A 15,281-nucleotide genomic window follows, 5' to 3' on the forward strand; every position below is an offset into this window, starting at 1 on the left:
GCTCGCCTCTTTCAACTTCGTGTAAAGATATGTATGGCAGGCTGGGCTGAAGTGACACAGAATGCCTGCAGGGGGGACTGAAGGAAAACTTTGAAGGAAATTATTTTCACCAAAGACTTGTCCAGATTTAATTAGTCATGGAGGTTAAGGGAGAGAGTAAAGGCCCGGAGCCTAAAGGGGTTGTAGGAACAAAGTGTCAAGGAGAAGTGAGGCCTCACGTGGAGAAGGAAGTGTTGGCTGCTTGACGCTTTAAAAATTTGGTGTCCCCGTGTCAAGTATTGTGATTTCCAGTGGCAGGGGCGCTGACAGTGTGAAGCATTAACCAATCTATGGATTGCTGGAGGTGCCCCACAGCCTTTCCACCTTCTTCAGTACGGTAGGTATTTCTCCTTCCCAAGGTACATCAGGGAAGAGTGCCAGTGGTTCCATTGAAAAGGACAAAACTGAAAGCATTGGTTCATGATGAACATTCTTGCATGGAAACAGAATTAATCCTTTCCTTGAATTTATAGCACATATTTTGGAAAGAATGAATACATAAATTCAGAGCTGTACCTATGGTTACAGATACAGGACAATAACAGGGGTGATATTTGCCTTTAATGTAAAACATCTGCAGAAAGTTGAATGTCATATAAACATCAACAACACCATAAGTATATGGCATTGTTTTCTCTTACACATCAGAAGATGGTACCTCATGCTAAACAACATAGGATATGCATAATATGTTTAGGATAGTAACAACTTGCATAAAAATAATGGACCCAGGAAGGCAGAGAATTTACTACATTGAGCAGAAGTCAAAGTATAAACATGATGTGGAACAGGTTTATATTTCTGTCTTACATGCTCTATGGTCATCCACATACATTTGCACACACATTTGCACATTATTATAGAACTTTACCTTTGAAAATATCTCAATATTTTAATTTTAATGAAGAAAATAATACTGAACTAAATTGTTTATAAAGTATCCTAGTAATTATGAATACTGTAAATAAAATATAGGGCAAATTGCAAGCAAGAGGTATGGGTAGAATGATATGGCACCTTCCATGGTGAAGCTGACAAGCAGTGTCAGGGTATAGGAGACACGCTGAGGATACTCAACACTTACCAAAACAGAGATCCAGGGGCTCCTAAGACCTTATCACTGAAGTAGACTTAAAACTTACCCACCATGTCTCAGGGAATTTTGCAGAAGAGGGGGCTGAAAGGTTGTAAGAGCCACAAGTTAGGACATCATGCCCAGAGGCATCGTTCCCCTCCCCCAACAACTGACTGGTACTCCCACAATGCATAAGTCACAGCCCAATGGGGAATACTGGCAAGCCCAACTGAGAAGGGGCCCAGCACAACAGGGACAGGGAAGGGGGAAAGGAAGTTACTAACATATGATATATCCATACTAAGTATGTCTGTAATAAAAAAAAAAAAAAATAAAACAGATATATTTAAAAGGAGTTTAATCAGAATGGCATCTTATTACAGAGTATATATGTGGACATTGGAGAAAAAAAAAAAGCTTGTTATGGGATACAGAATCACCAAGTTTGGCTATGGCGAATGGTGGTAAATAAACTGGAAATGAAAAGAGTTTGATGCCATGTTCTGTGTTATACTGTAACTACCCTAGAGGGCTTATTGTGACTCCAGCTTCATTTAGGGATTTAATACTAATCCTAAAGTATGCTGCTGTTATCACTTAATTCTGAAAAGCTCCCCTGAGACTTGGTTCTTAGTACAGCAATATTTAGAGGTGAGATGTGGGGAAGTGATTGAATCATGAGGACCCTGACTTTGTCAACAGATTAACTCATAGTTGGAATCATCATTTGAGCTATTTGGGACTAGTAGAAACTTAGAAGGTGGGGCATAGTTGAAGGGAGTCAGTCATTGTGGGAAGAATAGTAAGGGTTATGTTTTGCCACCAGCTGTTTCATTGTTCACTCTCTCTATTTGCTTTCTGGCTGGTCATGTGAGAGCAGACTTCTTATATGATGTGCTGCCTAATGTATTGTTCATCTACGGTGATGGACCCTAGTGTGACTATGGTCCAGGTTACATATATGACATGATCTTAAACCATATGCCAAAATAAACCTTTCTTTCTTTCTTTTAAATTGTTTCTCTCAAGCATTTTTTTTTTCCGACTCAGGCATTTTTCACAGCAATAAAAGGCTACCTCCCTCAGGTATAGATGGTATCACTAGAGGAAAGTGTAAAGCAAGTCCAATCAGCATCAAAGTTCTTAGAATGATTTGGGTAAAAAAAATAAGGACCTAATTTTGACTATGAATATTGTGTTGTAATTAGAAATGAGGAGCTGAGTTAAAAAGTAAGGTTAGTTTTGAGGACACATTAGTCTGTCAAGTACTGGTGACAAAGATACAATCTTGAACAAAATAGACAAAGTCTGATTCCAAGGAAGTAGGAGGTGATGTGGAAGAGGAAAAATAACCAGTTTAGAAGCTAGCTTGAGCTCGTGATGAAAAAAAAAATGAATGAAATTTATTTGAAGGAGGAAGTGATTGAAGATCAAGTGGACTTACTTGAATCTCTGTAATTGAGGATGTAACTTGACCTGTCAATTAGTGGACAAGCTAGAAAGAGGACATCCTTCCTAAATATGAAGGGCAGGTGCCAGTGCCTTAGGGTGGAAAGAGTGTGCTGTGGATAATGATTCAAATACTAAGCTGTCTGTCTCCAGCCTGCTGGCAAAAACAGGTGGCTTAGACATGAGACATAGAAGGCGTCAGCAATCAGATCAGGAAGGTTCTTGTTGGCCTCACTGGAAGTGTCTTGTTTCACTTTCAGTCAATGCAAAGGCATTGGAGGATTTTAAGTAGGAGCAGGGAAGGAATGGAAGGTTATGTGTGTGACATGATCTGATAATTGAAGCCACTACTGTGAGAAGATGCCCGAGGGACAGGAAAAAGGAGAAACTTAGCGAAGTATCTGACTGTATTCAAGCAGCCAGGAAGAAAGAGGAAGGTCAGAAAAGGGTAGGAAGCAAAATATGGCTATTGTACATGCCCAAAGAGACTAGGAAGTTTACAGAGGGAAGAGTGGAAAACTGAAGTCAGTGTCAAATTAGATCAAGGGATTGAACACATAAAGTAGTTGGATGTGTTGCGTAATTTCCCACTTGCATCATTTGAGACCCAACTGTGACTGGTCGGTGAAGGAATACATTTAGTCCCAAACTAGATAGCACTCATGACTGATGGCACTAAAACTTGCATGTAAGATATATATATATTGTGTGTAGTGGAACAATACATATAAACAATAAAGATATTCTTTTTGTTTTGTTTTCCTAGTTTTTTTTTTTTACAATAATTTCTCTAAACTTTGGGAATTCAATTAATGAAATAATTCCTGTAAATATCTGTGTTATTCTAAAAGACCTCTTTAGAAACAACATGGCACATTTCAAAAGGGGGAAAAAGGCTTCAAAATCTATTCCAGGCCCTGTAGTAGACCTCTTATGTACAGAAGTAAGAGAAGCCCTGTATGGACTTATCATCTAGTCTGGCATGAATGTAAAAAAGAAGGGCAGGAATAATGGGACAAGCAACTGGAGCATAGATCTGAAAAAAGGGCCTTTGGGGAACGGTGTTTTCTCTGGTATAGGAAGAATAAAGGCCACTAAAAGTGTCAGGGTGAAGTTGTGGAAAAGCATGATGAGTTGAGCCTGGCCAGGCTGCTCTTCCACCATTCACTCAACACTGAGGTCAGGGTGGCTCTGGGGAGCTTCCGTTTTGCTTCCAAGGCCTCCCAAATGATTGCGGGAGGTACACACAGATTATCCCCATCTAAGTGTCCTTACTTCAGGTCATTTATGAACTTAACCACACCCACAAAAATCTCCACAGAAGCATCAGACTTACAATTTGGTTGAATACATGAAACCAAGAACCTAGTGAGGCTGACACACAAAACCAAACATCACAGTTTTCCAGGAAGATCTGCCTATATCCTATGAATATAATAATGAATGTTAAAATATTTACTAGAATTCTATAATATAAGTCACTCTTCAAAAAATAGTAACTAAGTCAGCACTAAGCAAATATCTAACTTATCTGTCAATAATTATTTCATTTTTATAATACTCTACAATGTAAATTTTTCTATTCTCAAGTATGGGATTTATAGCTAGTACCATTAGTAGGAAGTAAGAAAATGGTAGGAAATTTTCATAACTTGCTGTGTAAGGCTAAACATATTTGCAATACTTTCTGATAGTGAAGTTAGACACTTAAAAGTGAAAGTAGCTGGGCGTGGTGGCGCACGCCTTTAATCCCAGCACTCGGGAGGCAGAGGTAGGAGGATCTCCGAGAGTTTGAGGCCACCCTGAGACTACATAGTGAATTCCAGGTCAGCCTGAGCCAGAGTGAGACCCTACCTCGAAAAACAAAAAAACAAACAAACAAAAAAAAAAAAAGTGAAAGTATTAATGGATTACAAATTGATTAGACAATATGGTATTTATATAATGACCAACAAATGTTTCATACACTCATAAATTTAATATACATTTTCATTTTATTTTTTATAAGTACAAATTTATTTAACAGATAAAGTATATCTCTGACCACAGCAGCAAGGATTACCCTACCAAAGAAAGTAATTAACAAATTGCTTCTTGAATAACAAATGATTAAAACACTAGTAATCTATGTAGTTCAATGTCAGAGGTCATGGAGATGAGAAAATTAGGGTAAGGGAGAAAAGAAAAATAAAATAAACCAAGAAAGAATTAAATAAAAATTGCATATATGCAAGTAACATAATCTGTAAACAGATTTTAATGCAGTCAGTCTTATTGATCTGTAAGTTGAATTTATTTTTCTAGGCTGAGGCAATAGTTAAGTGAAGATTATTCAATTTCTTTCTTAATTTGAATAAAAGCAGAAAAGAAGAAAAAAGCAAACCCACATAGAAACCATGTGTAATGTAGGATTTGCAAAACCATCACTTACTCCAAAAGTCCTGGATATGTCTCCCCGGACATAATGATCTCTCATGTCCCTAGAAGCCAGCTATTGTGCTTTATTACCCTATGTGTCTTGTGATCTGTTAGGACACTCACCTATACACACACACATACAAACACACACACACAGTGCATATATTAAACACACATGGTCATACACATCTCCTGTCTCTTCCTGTTAAAAAATGACATGAAAAATTTATTCCAAACCTCTCCTTGTTTATTTTGAAAATATTGAATGCCCCTCTAGTTCAGCACATACAAATCTCTCCCCTCACTTTATTCACAAACAGTATGCCCTTCATTGGATATTTCATAACTGCAGAGCAATTCTTCAGTTGAAAGTTAATTGTCTTCAGTCTCATTTAAATAATTTTAGCTGCTTTTTATTGAAGAATATTAGTTTCCAAAATAGTACTGCAGGCTGGAGAGATGGCTTAGCAGTTAAGTGCTTGCCTATGAAGCCTAAGGACACCGGTTCAAGGCTTGATTCCCCAGGACCCACGTTAGCCAGATGCACAAGGGGGCGCACGCGTCTGGAGTTTGTTTGCAGTGTCTGGAGGCCCTGGCATGTGTCCATTCTCTCTCTCTGTGTCTCCTCTCTCTCTCTGTCTCTCCCCCCCCCCCTCTGCCTCTTTGTCTCTCTGTCGCACTCAAATAAATAAGAATAAACAGCAAAAAAAGTAAATAGTGCTGTAGTGAATATATTTGTATATGTATATATGTATATATTTTGATACCTTTTATTTACAGATTGTCCATTCACTCTGTTATAATAGCCATTTACCCTCTAGCCATCGCATATGAATGCTTGCTTCCTCGTTTGCTCATCATTCTTTCTTAACCTGCTAAGTGAAAGTAAAAACTTATCATCTTGTTTAACTTCTATCTATTAGGTTACATGAAGAAAAGAATGGAAGTGTTTTAAAATTTTTCTTTCAAGGTTATGAAAGCTAAATTGGGCACAAGGAGGCCTCTCTATTTCAGATGCAACAGAATGTCAAATAGTATGCTAACTTTATGTCACTACCATTAATATAAGGCCATAACTTGGCCAGTACTTTTTAAAAGCAAAAAAAAAAAAAAGTTCTTTTGAAGTTAGAAAACATTTGGTACTTTCAAAATGTGTGATAAATTTAAAGCATTATTGATTCAACTAGAATTTAAATGATGAATCTGGCAATATGTCCCTTGAAATATACCACCACAGTCTTTGTCTTTTGAAGGATATTTTAATCAAAATATTACAACTAAGCTGGAGTCTCATTCAAACAGTTAATTCCAGCAGCTTTTTTTGGTAATATATCATGAATTATCTCTCTGATGGATGAGTAGCCAAATGCAGATAAAATTAGCTTTGCAGTCATTCATTTTAAATTACTCTTGAGTCATTTGGAAGTAAATTCCATTTCAGAAGAATATGCTTCAAGTCTCAGACAAAGAGCTAATGGTCCTATATTTTATGATGTAGGCAATAATAGTTTAAATCTTATGATTCAGAAATATAGAAACTTATGTATTAAGTTGATGAAAACTAAGACTTGATATATAGCAATAAAAGCAGCAACCTAAAGTTTCATCGATTGATGTTCATAGCATAATGTTTTCCTGTCAAGAATTAGGTGAAATGAAAGTCTATAAAAATAATACATGGTGTGAAGCTTTCTCCTCTTATATGAAAATGCAGAGGCCTCTATGAGATAAAAGAAAAGGAAATACTGGGATTTACTGATTCCATTGCAAGAGTATCATGACTGCTGTAATTTCATTGAATACTAGATAAAGTAGGAAGTTCAGTCAATGTTAGAAGGTAGTAAAGTGAATCATAATGTTACATCTATATCAAAACTAGAAGTTATAAGTTAAAACTAGAAGCCTTAAGTTTATACTAACTTCACCTTACAGTGATTTCATTTTGTTAATTTAAACAAGTTACATGCAGAAAGCTTACTTAGCAATTTCATCATTCAAGTCATTATGCCCAATTTAGGGCAATTCAGTCACTATCAAGATGAGGTATGCATTTTTATAATAATTTGGAATAATTGAATCCTGTTGTCAGAATTAAGTTCTCAGTCTGAGGTTGTGTTTATGAACTGTGTTCCAAAACAGCATGTTGTCAGATACTGATATTAAGAAATCAAGTAGCAAAAGGATGTAGTACTGTCCTTCCTGTTGGGAAAAAAAAATGCAATTTTGCTCTTGATCTTAATAAGATAAAAAGCCTCTTTAGTTTGTATAGTAATGGTAACAGCATACTAGGACATAATCTCAGGAATACTCTACTAGTTCAAGGTAGAATCCTAAAGTTTCTGATCATTGGCTCATTAACCATTCTGGAGGGACTCGGATAAACAGTGCCCCAGCATGGCAGGCATGTGTGTGTTCTGGATCATGCCTATGGATGGGCATTGGTATTCTTCCCAGTGCCAGGCCATGCAGAGTCATTATACATCTTCAGCTGCACACCGTTGCAAGTATAGTTGCTTAAAGGTTTGCTTGGAACCCCTGAGTATCCATTTAACATCCATGTCTTCTTCCTAGAAAGTACCTATTACATCACCAAAACTTGGGAAATTCTAGATAAGTGTCAACATGAGTTTCCACTAAGAATAATACTATTTCATGCTTCGGACTTTTTACGGAGTGAAAAGCTGTGTTTATTGGCAGACTTAGATGGGTTTGGCTATCTGAATAGCATGATGGCTTTGTCACAAGGAGTAGGATGTAATTTAATGTTCTGATGACAGTATCTCAGAATTTTTATTATGTTTGAACATTTTTGTTGAGAACTTTAATGCATGAACATAATGTAATTTGATTGCATACCCTTCCTATTATCCACCTATGACCCCTTCTTCCACTCCTACAATATTGGGCAACATTCTCTTTCTAAGTAGTCCGTCTGTTTTGGTGTCTCATTCTTGTTGTCCTTCTCTATCCTCTATATCAAAATATTAATGGCTTTAGGATTGTGCAGATCTTGGAGGGAAAATAATAACCACTGTAGAGTCATGAATGCACCAGTTAGCTCATGTCCAGAAGACAGTATTCTAGAGTACTTATTCTTACTCTGTGGCTCTTACATTCTTTCTGCCCCCTTTTCCAGAATATTCCCTGAGCTTGGGAGAGCATGATAAAGATATTGCATTTAGTGTTGAGCTCTCAGCAGCCTCTTATTTTCAGCTTTGATGAGATTTGAGTTTTGTCTGTATCTACTACCATCTGTGTAGAGAAGCTTCTCTGTAGTAGTGAGAGCAGCACCACTATTCTTTCCACAATCTTCTTTTCAATGTCCCCTAAGCCCTGGTGGGTGTGGAAGAGATGACTCATCCTGTGCTAAGCACTGCACTTTATTTTCTTCTGTGGATCTTAATGAGTCTTGGTGTCTCCCTCATATCCACCACCATCTATAGAAAGAGGTTCACTAATCAAAGTGAGAACAGCATTAATCAATGGGAATAAGCGTGTGTGTGTGTGTGCGTGTGTGTGTGTGTGTGTGTGTGTGTGTGTGTGTGTGTGTGTATGTGGCAATTTAATGGATTCAGCATATTCATTTAGCCTAAGAATAATGATAGCTTCCCTATAGACATGGAGTTCAGTGTCAGGCATGAATTCCCTCTCCCTGGGAAGACCTCATATACAATGAAAGGGCACTGGGTTGCTCCCGTAACTTATGTGTTACTGTTGCATTAGAGGTCACATCTTGCTTGGCTAGTTGATTGCATAGCTTACAGGATCCACTGCTCATTAAGACTGTTGATGACGTCTCTCCACTAGCAGCCTAAGTAACACTTTCCAGCACTATGTGAGCTAGTCAGCAGGAGGAACTTTCATTTCATTTTCAGTTTGGTTTCTTAGTGTCAAGAAAATAGCACACGGTTTCTTCAGCACTAGGGTCTCAGTATGCAATTATGGTGGGTAACAAAAACCCAAGAGCATTGGCAATATCCTGATTTGAGAGCCTCTCAGCCTTTATGACCAACACCACACTGGAGTGAGGACTATCCTTCTCTGGCACTGTGTTTTACCTTCAACAATCTATGGCTTCAGGGTATAGCTTTTGCCCACACTAGTTAACCATGGTCCATGGCTTTCATTCTGCACTGAGCTACACAATAAGTTAGTCTTTGTGAATGTAACTGTAATTATGATATCACATATTTGTAAACTAATTTGGAGCACTATAAATTCTAAAATCCCTTGTAGAAATAAATCATCAAAGTTGCCATTGGAATATTATTCATACATTTCTGTGATTGTTACTAACCTCCTAGTGTATGTCTGGTACTATGATGGGGTTAAGGAAATGAAAACAATACAAATTCTTACATTCAAGTGGTTTTCTATTTTATACACATAACCATAGCCATATAATGATTGGAAAAAACTTAAAAAGAGACTTCTTCATCCATGTTTGTAAGAAGCAAATTTATGGTGTTGAGAAGCTACAAGTTTGTGTTGATTCTATGGCATTGGAAGCCAAAGATTTTCTCTGCATTAAATGCACATATATGTTGCCACCCTGGATAGTCAAGTACTGGCAGGTTGTTCTTCACTATTTGGGTGGAGGTAAAAGAAAGACATCTCAAGATAAAATTTTATAAAAAGATATACCTAGATATTAATTCTGGGTTTTGACATTTTCATCCAGATCAAGAATGAAAATGTATCTTCTCAGCATGCTTAATTGGAATGTGGATAAGTTGTTTTGTGAATAAACTTCTGTGGCTGAGTAGACTATGTAAGGAATATGCTGAAAGTGAAGAAATGTAATTTGGCAACAGCCTATGAACCCACTAAACAATTTATATTTTGTCATATTTAATCTCAAAATAGATATCACCTAACTACAGGTTCTTTGTCTGTCATTTATAACATGTTAATTGAATACTACAAGTAATATTCCACAATGGACTTCATGTAGGACATAGTCTGGAATTTATAACATGCATATAAGAAATATTAAGAAACCAATATGCTGGTGCTTATTAAGACAAATTTTTGAAGGAACAGTCAGCAATGAGTTTTACAGAAACTAGATTGCATGTTTAAAAACACATTATTTATGACATGAAGAAAATATTTCTACTGGTAAACATGATGCTTTAATGAATTTAATTTGAAGTGTTAACAAGCAACTTGGAAAACTATGTGAAACCTCAAACCAAGACATGGGCTTATTTCTCATTATTTGTTACAATCTTAGGTTAGAACGTAAAATTGTTGAAAAGCAAAATTAGTTTTCTAAATGCTTTATGAAATTATTATTTTTCACCCTGAAATTTTACTGAGTTTCTTTAAACATGAAAATAAACATGATATTTTTCTAGTATTAGTCTTCTCAGTAGTTCACAATAAAATAATCAGACTAAATATAAGCATACTTTGGTAAGACAGAATAGCCAATGTTTTGCAACTTTAGCAAGTCTTTCTGTGGAATGTAAAAATATTAAATACTTATACTCTGTGACTGGTTAATGAAATAGTGTAGAATCTCATATTACTTTATAAGCATTTCCTTTAGAAGAATAAGTTTCACTTAAATTGTAGCTTAAAGATTTTTGCTCTCTGCATGCTTAAATAAATATGTAGTTTAAGGTACATCCACATGTTTTGTGTATATAAGCAGAATCCAACAGAAAACTAAATTCTAGTTTAGCATCTCATTTGCCTTTATAAATAATAATGAAACAGTAGCCAGGGTTTTTGTAGAATTTAAATTCTGTGTTTTGTACAGCTTTGTTGATTGTCAGCACAGTCCATCCTCACATAAACATGCAGGTTCCTTGTAAGAGAAAAGTAAGATTGGATGAGGCAGCCAAGGCATCCTTTCTGTGGAAATGAGTCTGTCCATAGCCAGTTCTTCATCCTTTGCCTTTCTGAACTTTGTTTATTTAGACAATCTTAAGTGTTCCTGCATATTGACTAAAGGAGCTGAAATTGATTAAAACAAGTTTATTCTTTAGCAAGCTTACAGTTTGGGTCCTTGTTCAACAATGGGAAAACTTGAAATTATGCCTTGTTAGAAGAAATCAAATTAAGGAGATGAAGTAAGGAAGAAATCTCAGCACAGCAAGCATCATCTACATGATGTCCAGAAGCTAGTTTTGTTTGTGATGCAAGTGAAGCCAATTTTTACTTCAAAACAGATTGGCAACAACTGAATGTCATTACAATTTGAAAGCTATCCCATGACCTAGATTGAAAAAAAGTCACAGTCCAGATTTCTTAGTGGACAGATGTCCACTTCACCATTGGCTAGCTCCCCAAATGGGCAATGACTGAATGTGTATTGTGATGAGACTGAGCAGCCAGTCTAAGTAACACACCATTTCCTCTCTATTATTACGTATCAGTACTTAAGGACTTGTCACTTTGACCTGAAGGTTTAGTTCTATGTATTAGCATATTTACAGAACTAATTATAGCTCTTCTCTGTCCATCATAGGAAGATAAGGTTTGATCTTTTGACAGTATTTTTCTTTTTTTTTTCTTTTTCTTTTTTTTGCTTGTGTGTGTGAGAGGGTTATACACATGTACATGCTCTTGAATGCCACACACACTCACATGCTATGGGCTGACCTGCAGTGTGGCCAGAGCAGAATGTCCATTGTTCTGCTCCATTCCTCTTCAACCCATTCTTATTTGAGCCAGAGTCTCTTTCTGATCCAGAGGCTGCAGGTTTCTATGGTCCTCTGCTTCACTACAGGATTGAGGCTACAGACCAACATAACCATGCCCAGTTATTTGTGTGGGACTTGGGAACCAAACTAAGAAGTCTCTAAGGCATCCTTGGGTTCCTATTCTTTCTTACTTAATGATCCATCTATCTCTCTAGCCCTTTTATATATTTATTTTATTTTATTTACTTACTTGAGAAAGAGAGAGTGAGAGTGAGAGAGAGAGAGAGAGAGAGAGAAAGAGAGAGAGAGAGAGTGAGAGAGAGAGAAAGAGGCAGAGAGAGAGAGAATGGGTACCCCAGGGCCTCTAGCCATTGCAAACAAACTCCACATTCATGAGCCACCTTGTGCATCTAGTCCATTTTTATTAAAATTTAAAAAATTCATTCTATGTTTAAATCTTGAAATTATGTAGAATTGGTGTCCAAGTATCTTCCATGGGTTTAGACTGTGTTTGTTAAATTATTTTGGAACATCAAGGTGAGGTGGGATGTATATGTTTGATGATGTTTAGAACTATAAACACTAAGACTGTTTTCTATGAAAAAGCTCAGTAGTGTTCCCATAAGAACAGATTTGCTGTAACACTATATACTAGCTGAAGTATATTTCAAAATAAGACTAGGTAGAATTTCTGTACTCCAGGTTTGACTATGGCTCTATAATTTACTTGATACTATCATCTATGTTTCCACTATGCAAATAATTATAAAAAAATGTATTTTGGGCTAGTTAAGAGTGAATATTTCACACAACATGTCATCTCTTGAGAATAGCGATTAATTTTAATCTGAACCTAGAGAGCAGTAATTAATATTTGTAGTGTTTCTACGTACCTCCTTATAAAGAATTTAAAGCTTTTTTTGTGAGTATTATGCTTATCAAACAAAATTTTCTAAAAGAGGTTTTGTTCTTTGTTTCAGCTCTCAATAGTAACACTGTCTACTGAGAGGTTCACAGAATATTGAGAATATCACTCCTTGGGGGAGGGACAAACCTGAACTGATATCCCAGTTTTGCTATTTTATACCTGTATTTTCGATGCTACCTCTTCACCCCAAGTTTGAGTTTGATCTTATGTGAAGAACAATAATCTACATTACCTAGTGATCAGCACGTCAATAGTCCCAACACTGCTTTGCACAGAGCAGGCATTCATAGCACTTCATTTGTTTGTATATAAGTCACTCTTTAAAAATAAATAGCAAGTAAAATGCAAGTTGTTATATTCTGACAATTTTCCTCTCTTTTTTTGTTTACCAGATGATGATTTTTTCCATGAACTTCCAGAAACATTTCCATCTGACCCCCCAGAGCCATTACCACACTTTCTCATTGAGCCTGAAGAAGCTTACATTGTGAAGAACAAGCCCGTGAACCTGTACTGTAAAGCCAGCCCTGCCACTCAGATCTATTTCAAGTGCAACAGTGAGTGGGTTCATCAGAAGGACCACATAGTAGATGAAAGAGTAGATGAAACTTCTGGTGAGTGTTGGATGGCAGTTCTGGATTGACTTAGCACATGCCTGTGTTGTGACACCCTCATTCCAGTTAGCAACAGAAGAAATGGAGTTATGAATTTTGAAAAAAAAAAACACTTTGATACAGTGTGATTACCATTTAGTGAACACATTCTGTGCATTACAAAGTGAAAAATAATGGAAAAAAATTGATTCTGATTTTACTACATGAAATTCAAACATGATTCACATTTAGTAAGATAATGTGAAATAAATAGGTAAATTAAGGGTTAAGTGACTGAGTGAATGATTTCCTCATGTTTCACTTGAATGATAGTCAAATATAAATATCCTTAAATCTTGGGAGTATGTTTAACTAAGAATAAATTGCACTTTTTAACATCACAGACAAATGTTTACACTATATGTGGTTCCGTGAGTCATGGTCTCATGTATCCCAGGATGGCCTTTGACTTGCTATGTAGCTAAGAGTGATCTGAAACTCTTCATTCTCTTGCCTCCACCTCCAAAGTGTAGGAATTATAAATGTATACCACTATACTTGTGTTTACCTTCTATGTTTTTTGGGGGACTGTAGACAATTTTTTATCTCAAGATTTGCAAATTCTAAGTAAATCAATTCACAAAGATTATATTATGTATGTTCATATTATCAGATTTTATAAGTTTCTTTAAATTGATTAATACTTTACAGTTAAAATGGATTTTATACAGTAAACTCAAAACTGCATTTATCAATGGCATCTATTCAGCAGTATGGAAAAGTAAAATTGTGAAATTTTCAAGGAAATAAGTGTACCTGGATAATTATGTTAAGTGAAGTGACCCATGCTCTATAAGGCCAAAACTGTGTGCTCTCCCTGCTATGCAGAGGCTAACTTGTAATATCTATAAGTTTGTGTATATAAGGGGCAAACGTGGATTAACAAAAATAAGATGGAAGCCGGGTGTGGTGGTCCATGCCTTTAATCCCAGCACTCAGGTAGCAGAGGTAGGAAGATCACCTTCAGTTTAAGGCCATCCTGACACTACATAGTAAATTGTAGGTCAGCCTGGGCTAGAGTAAGACACTACCTCAAAAAGCAAAAAACAAAACAAAAGATATAACTCTAACCAAAAGCAAATATAGAGGAGAGTAGGAAGGAGGAGAGGGAGGGGCAAGAAGGACACATTCCCTTATACTGTCCAAAGGAATTTTTTAATGTTTAGATTCAAATGTTATCTCCAGAGCTTACAACTACAAGTGAATCATTACGTCCATACTTTTAGATGAAGTTGAGTGAAGGGTGACAGAGCACTAAATGGCATCTATGAGCAGGAAATGAGGTTACTTTCTGGATGGGGCTCAGTCAGAGTATTCTGATTTAATAAAGTCTTAATAAATAGCTTTGTGAAAGTTATTCTTAAAGAAGTAGGTTTTACTAATTTGCATGGTTAAGATTAGCTACCAAGGAGACTTTCTTGATATCAGTGTTTTATTCCACAATAAATAATTTAGAATGTTTAAGGAACCTCCCAGAGTTCTCTTCAGTTAGAAAGAAGGCAATTTTAATCTGCAATTTATGTGTTTCTGTTTTCCAGTATGAAGAAGCATTTCTTTAAACTTTCAGATCCTTTCAATGTCTCTGATTTTATGATCCTAAAACATTAATTTTATAACTGAAGAGGTGATTCAGTGAATAAAGCAGTAGCCTGTCAGGTGTGAGTACTTGAGTTCAGATGCTCAAGTTCAAGCATTGGTAACCCTAGTGTACTGCCAAGAGCATGGGAGGTAGACACAGGAAAGTCTCCTGGAAGCTTCTAGGCCAGTTAGCCTGGCAAACAACAAGATACTCTGCCAATTTGGCTGGCAAGGACATCTGAGGTTGTTGTCTGACCTTCATGCACATGCTGTGCCACACACACACAACCATACACACAAACACACACATATATATCAACATTTCTAGGCTAAAATGAAAATATTTTCTTGTCTTATCATTCATAGATATCATAGATATCTCTATATACAAATGAAAACATGTATACAAAATTCAAATTGTAAACAATTCCTATTCATGCCCAAGTGGCATATTAGTCACAGATAAGTGCACAGAAGCACATGAGGGG

The 15,281-nt window shown here is 36.4% G+C and overlaps 1 protein-coding gene across 3 annotated transcripts in view; it reads left to right on the plus strand.

Moving 5' to 3' along the window:
• Window positions 1-15,281, plus strand: part of Unc5c (unc-5 netrin receptor C) — a 380,036-nt gene that overhangs the window by 210,543 nt on the left and 154,212 nt on the right. For all 3 annotated transcript variants that reach the window (XM_004661628.2, XM_004661629.2, XM_045144365.1), the window contains exon 2: window positions 12,955-13,176. In XM_004661628.2, the coding sequence (XP_004661685.1) occupies window positions 12,955-13,176 (222 nt within the window). The remainder of the gene's footprint in view (window positions 1-12,954; window positions 13,177-15,281) is intronic.

Source organism: Jaculus jaculus, chromosome 2, assembly GCF_020740685.1.
Source record: "Jaculus jaculus isolate mJacJac1 chromosome 2, mJacJac1.mat.Y.cur, whole genome shotgun sequence".
In the NCBI taxonomy this organism is placed as follows: Eukaryota; Metazoa; Chordata; class Mammalia; order Rodentia; family Dipodidae; genus Jaculus; species Jaculus jaculus.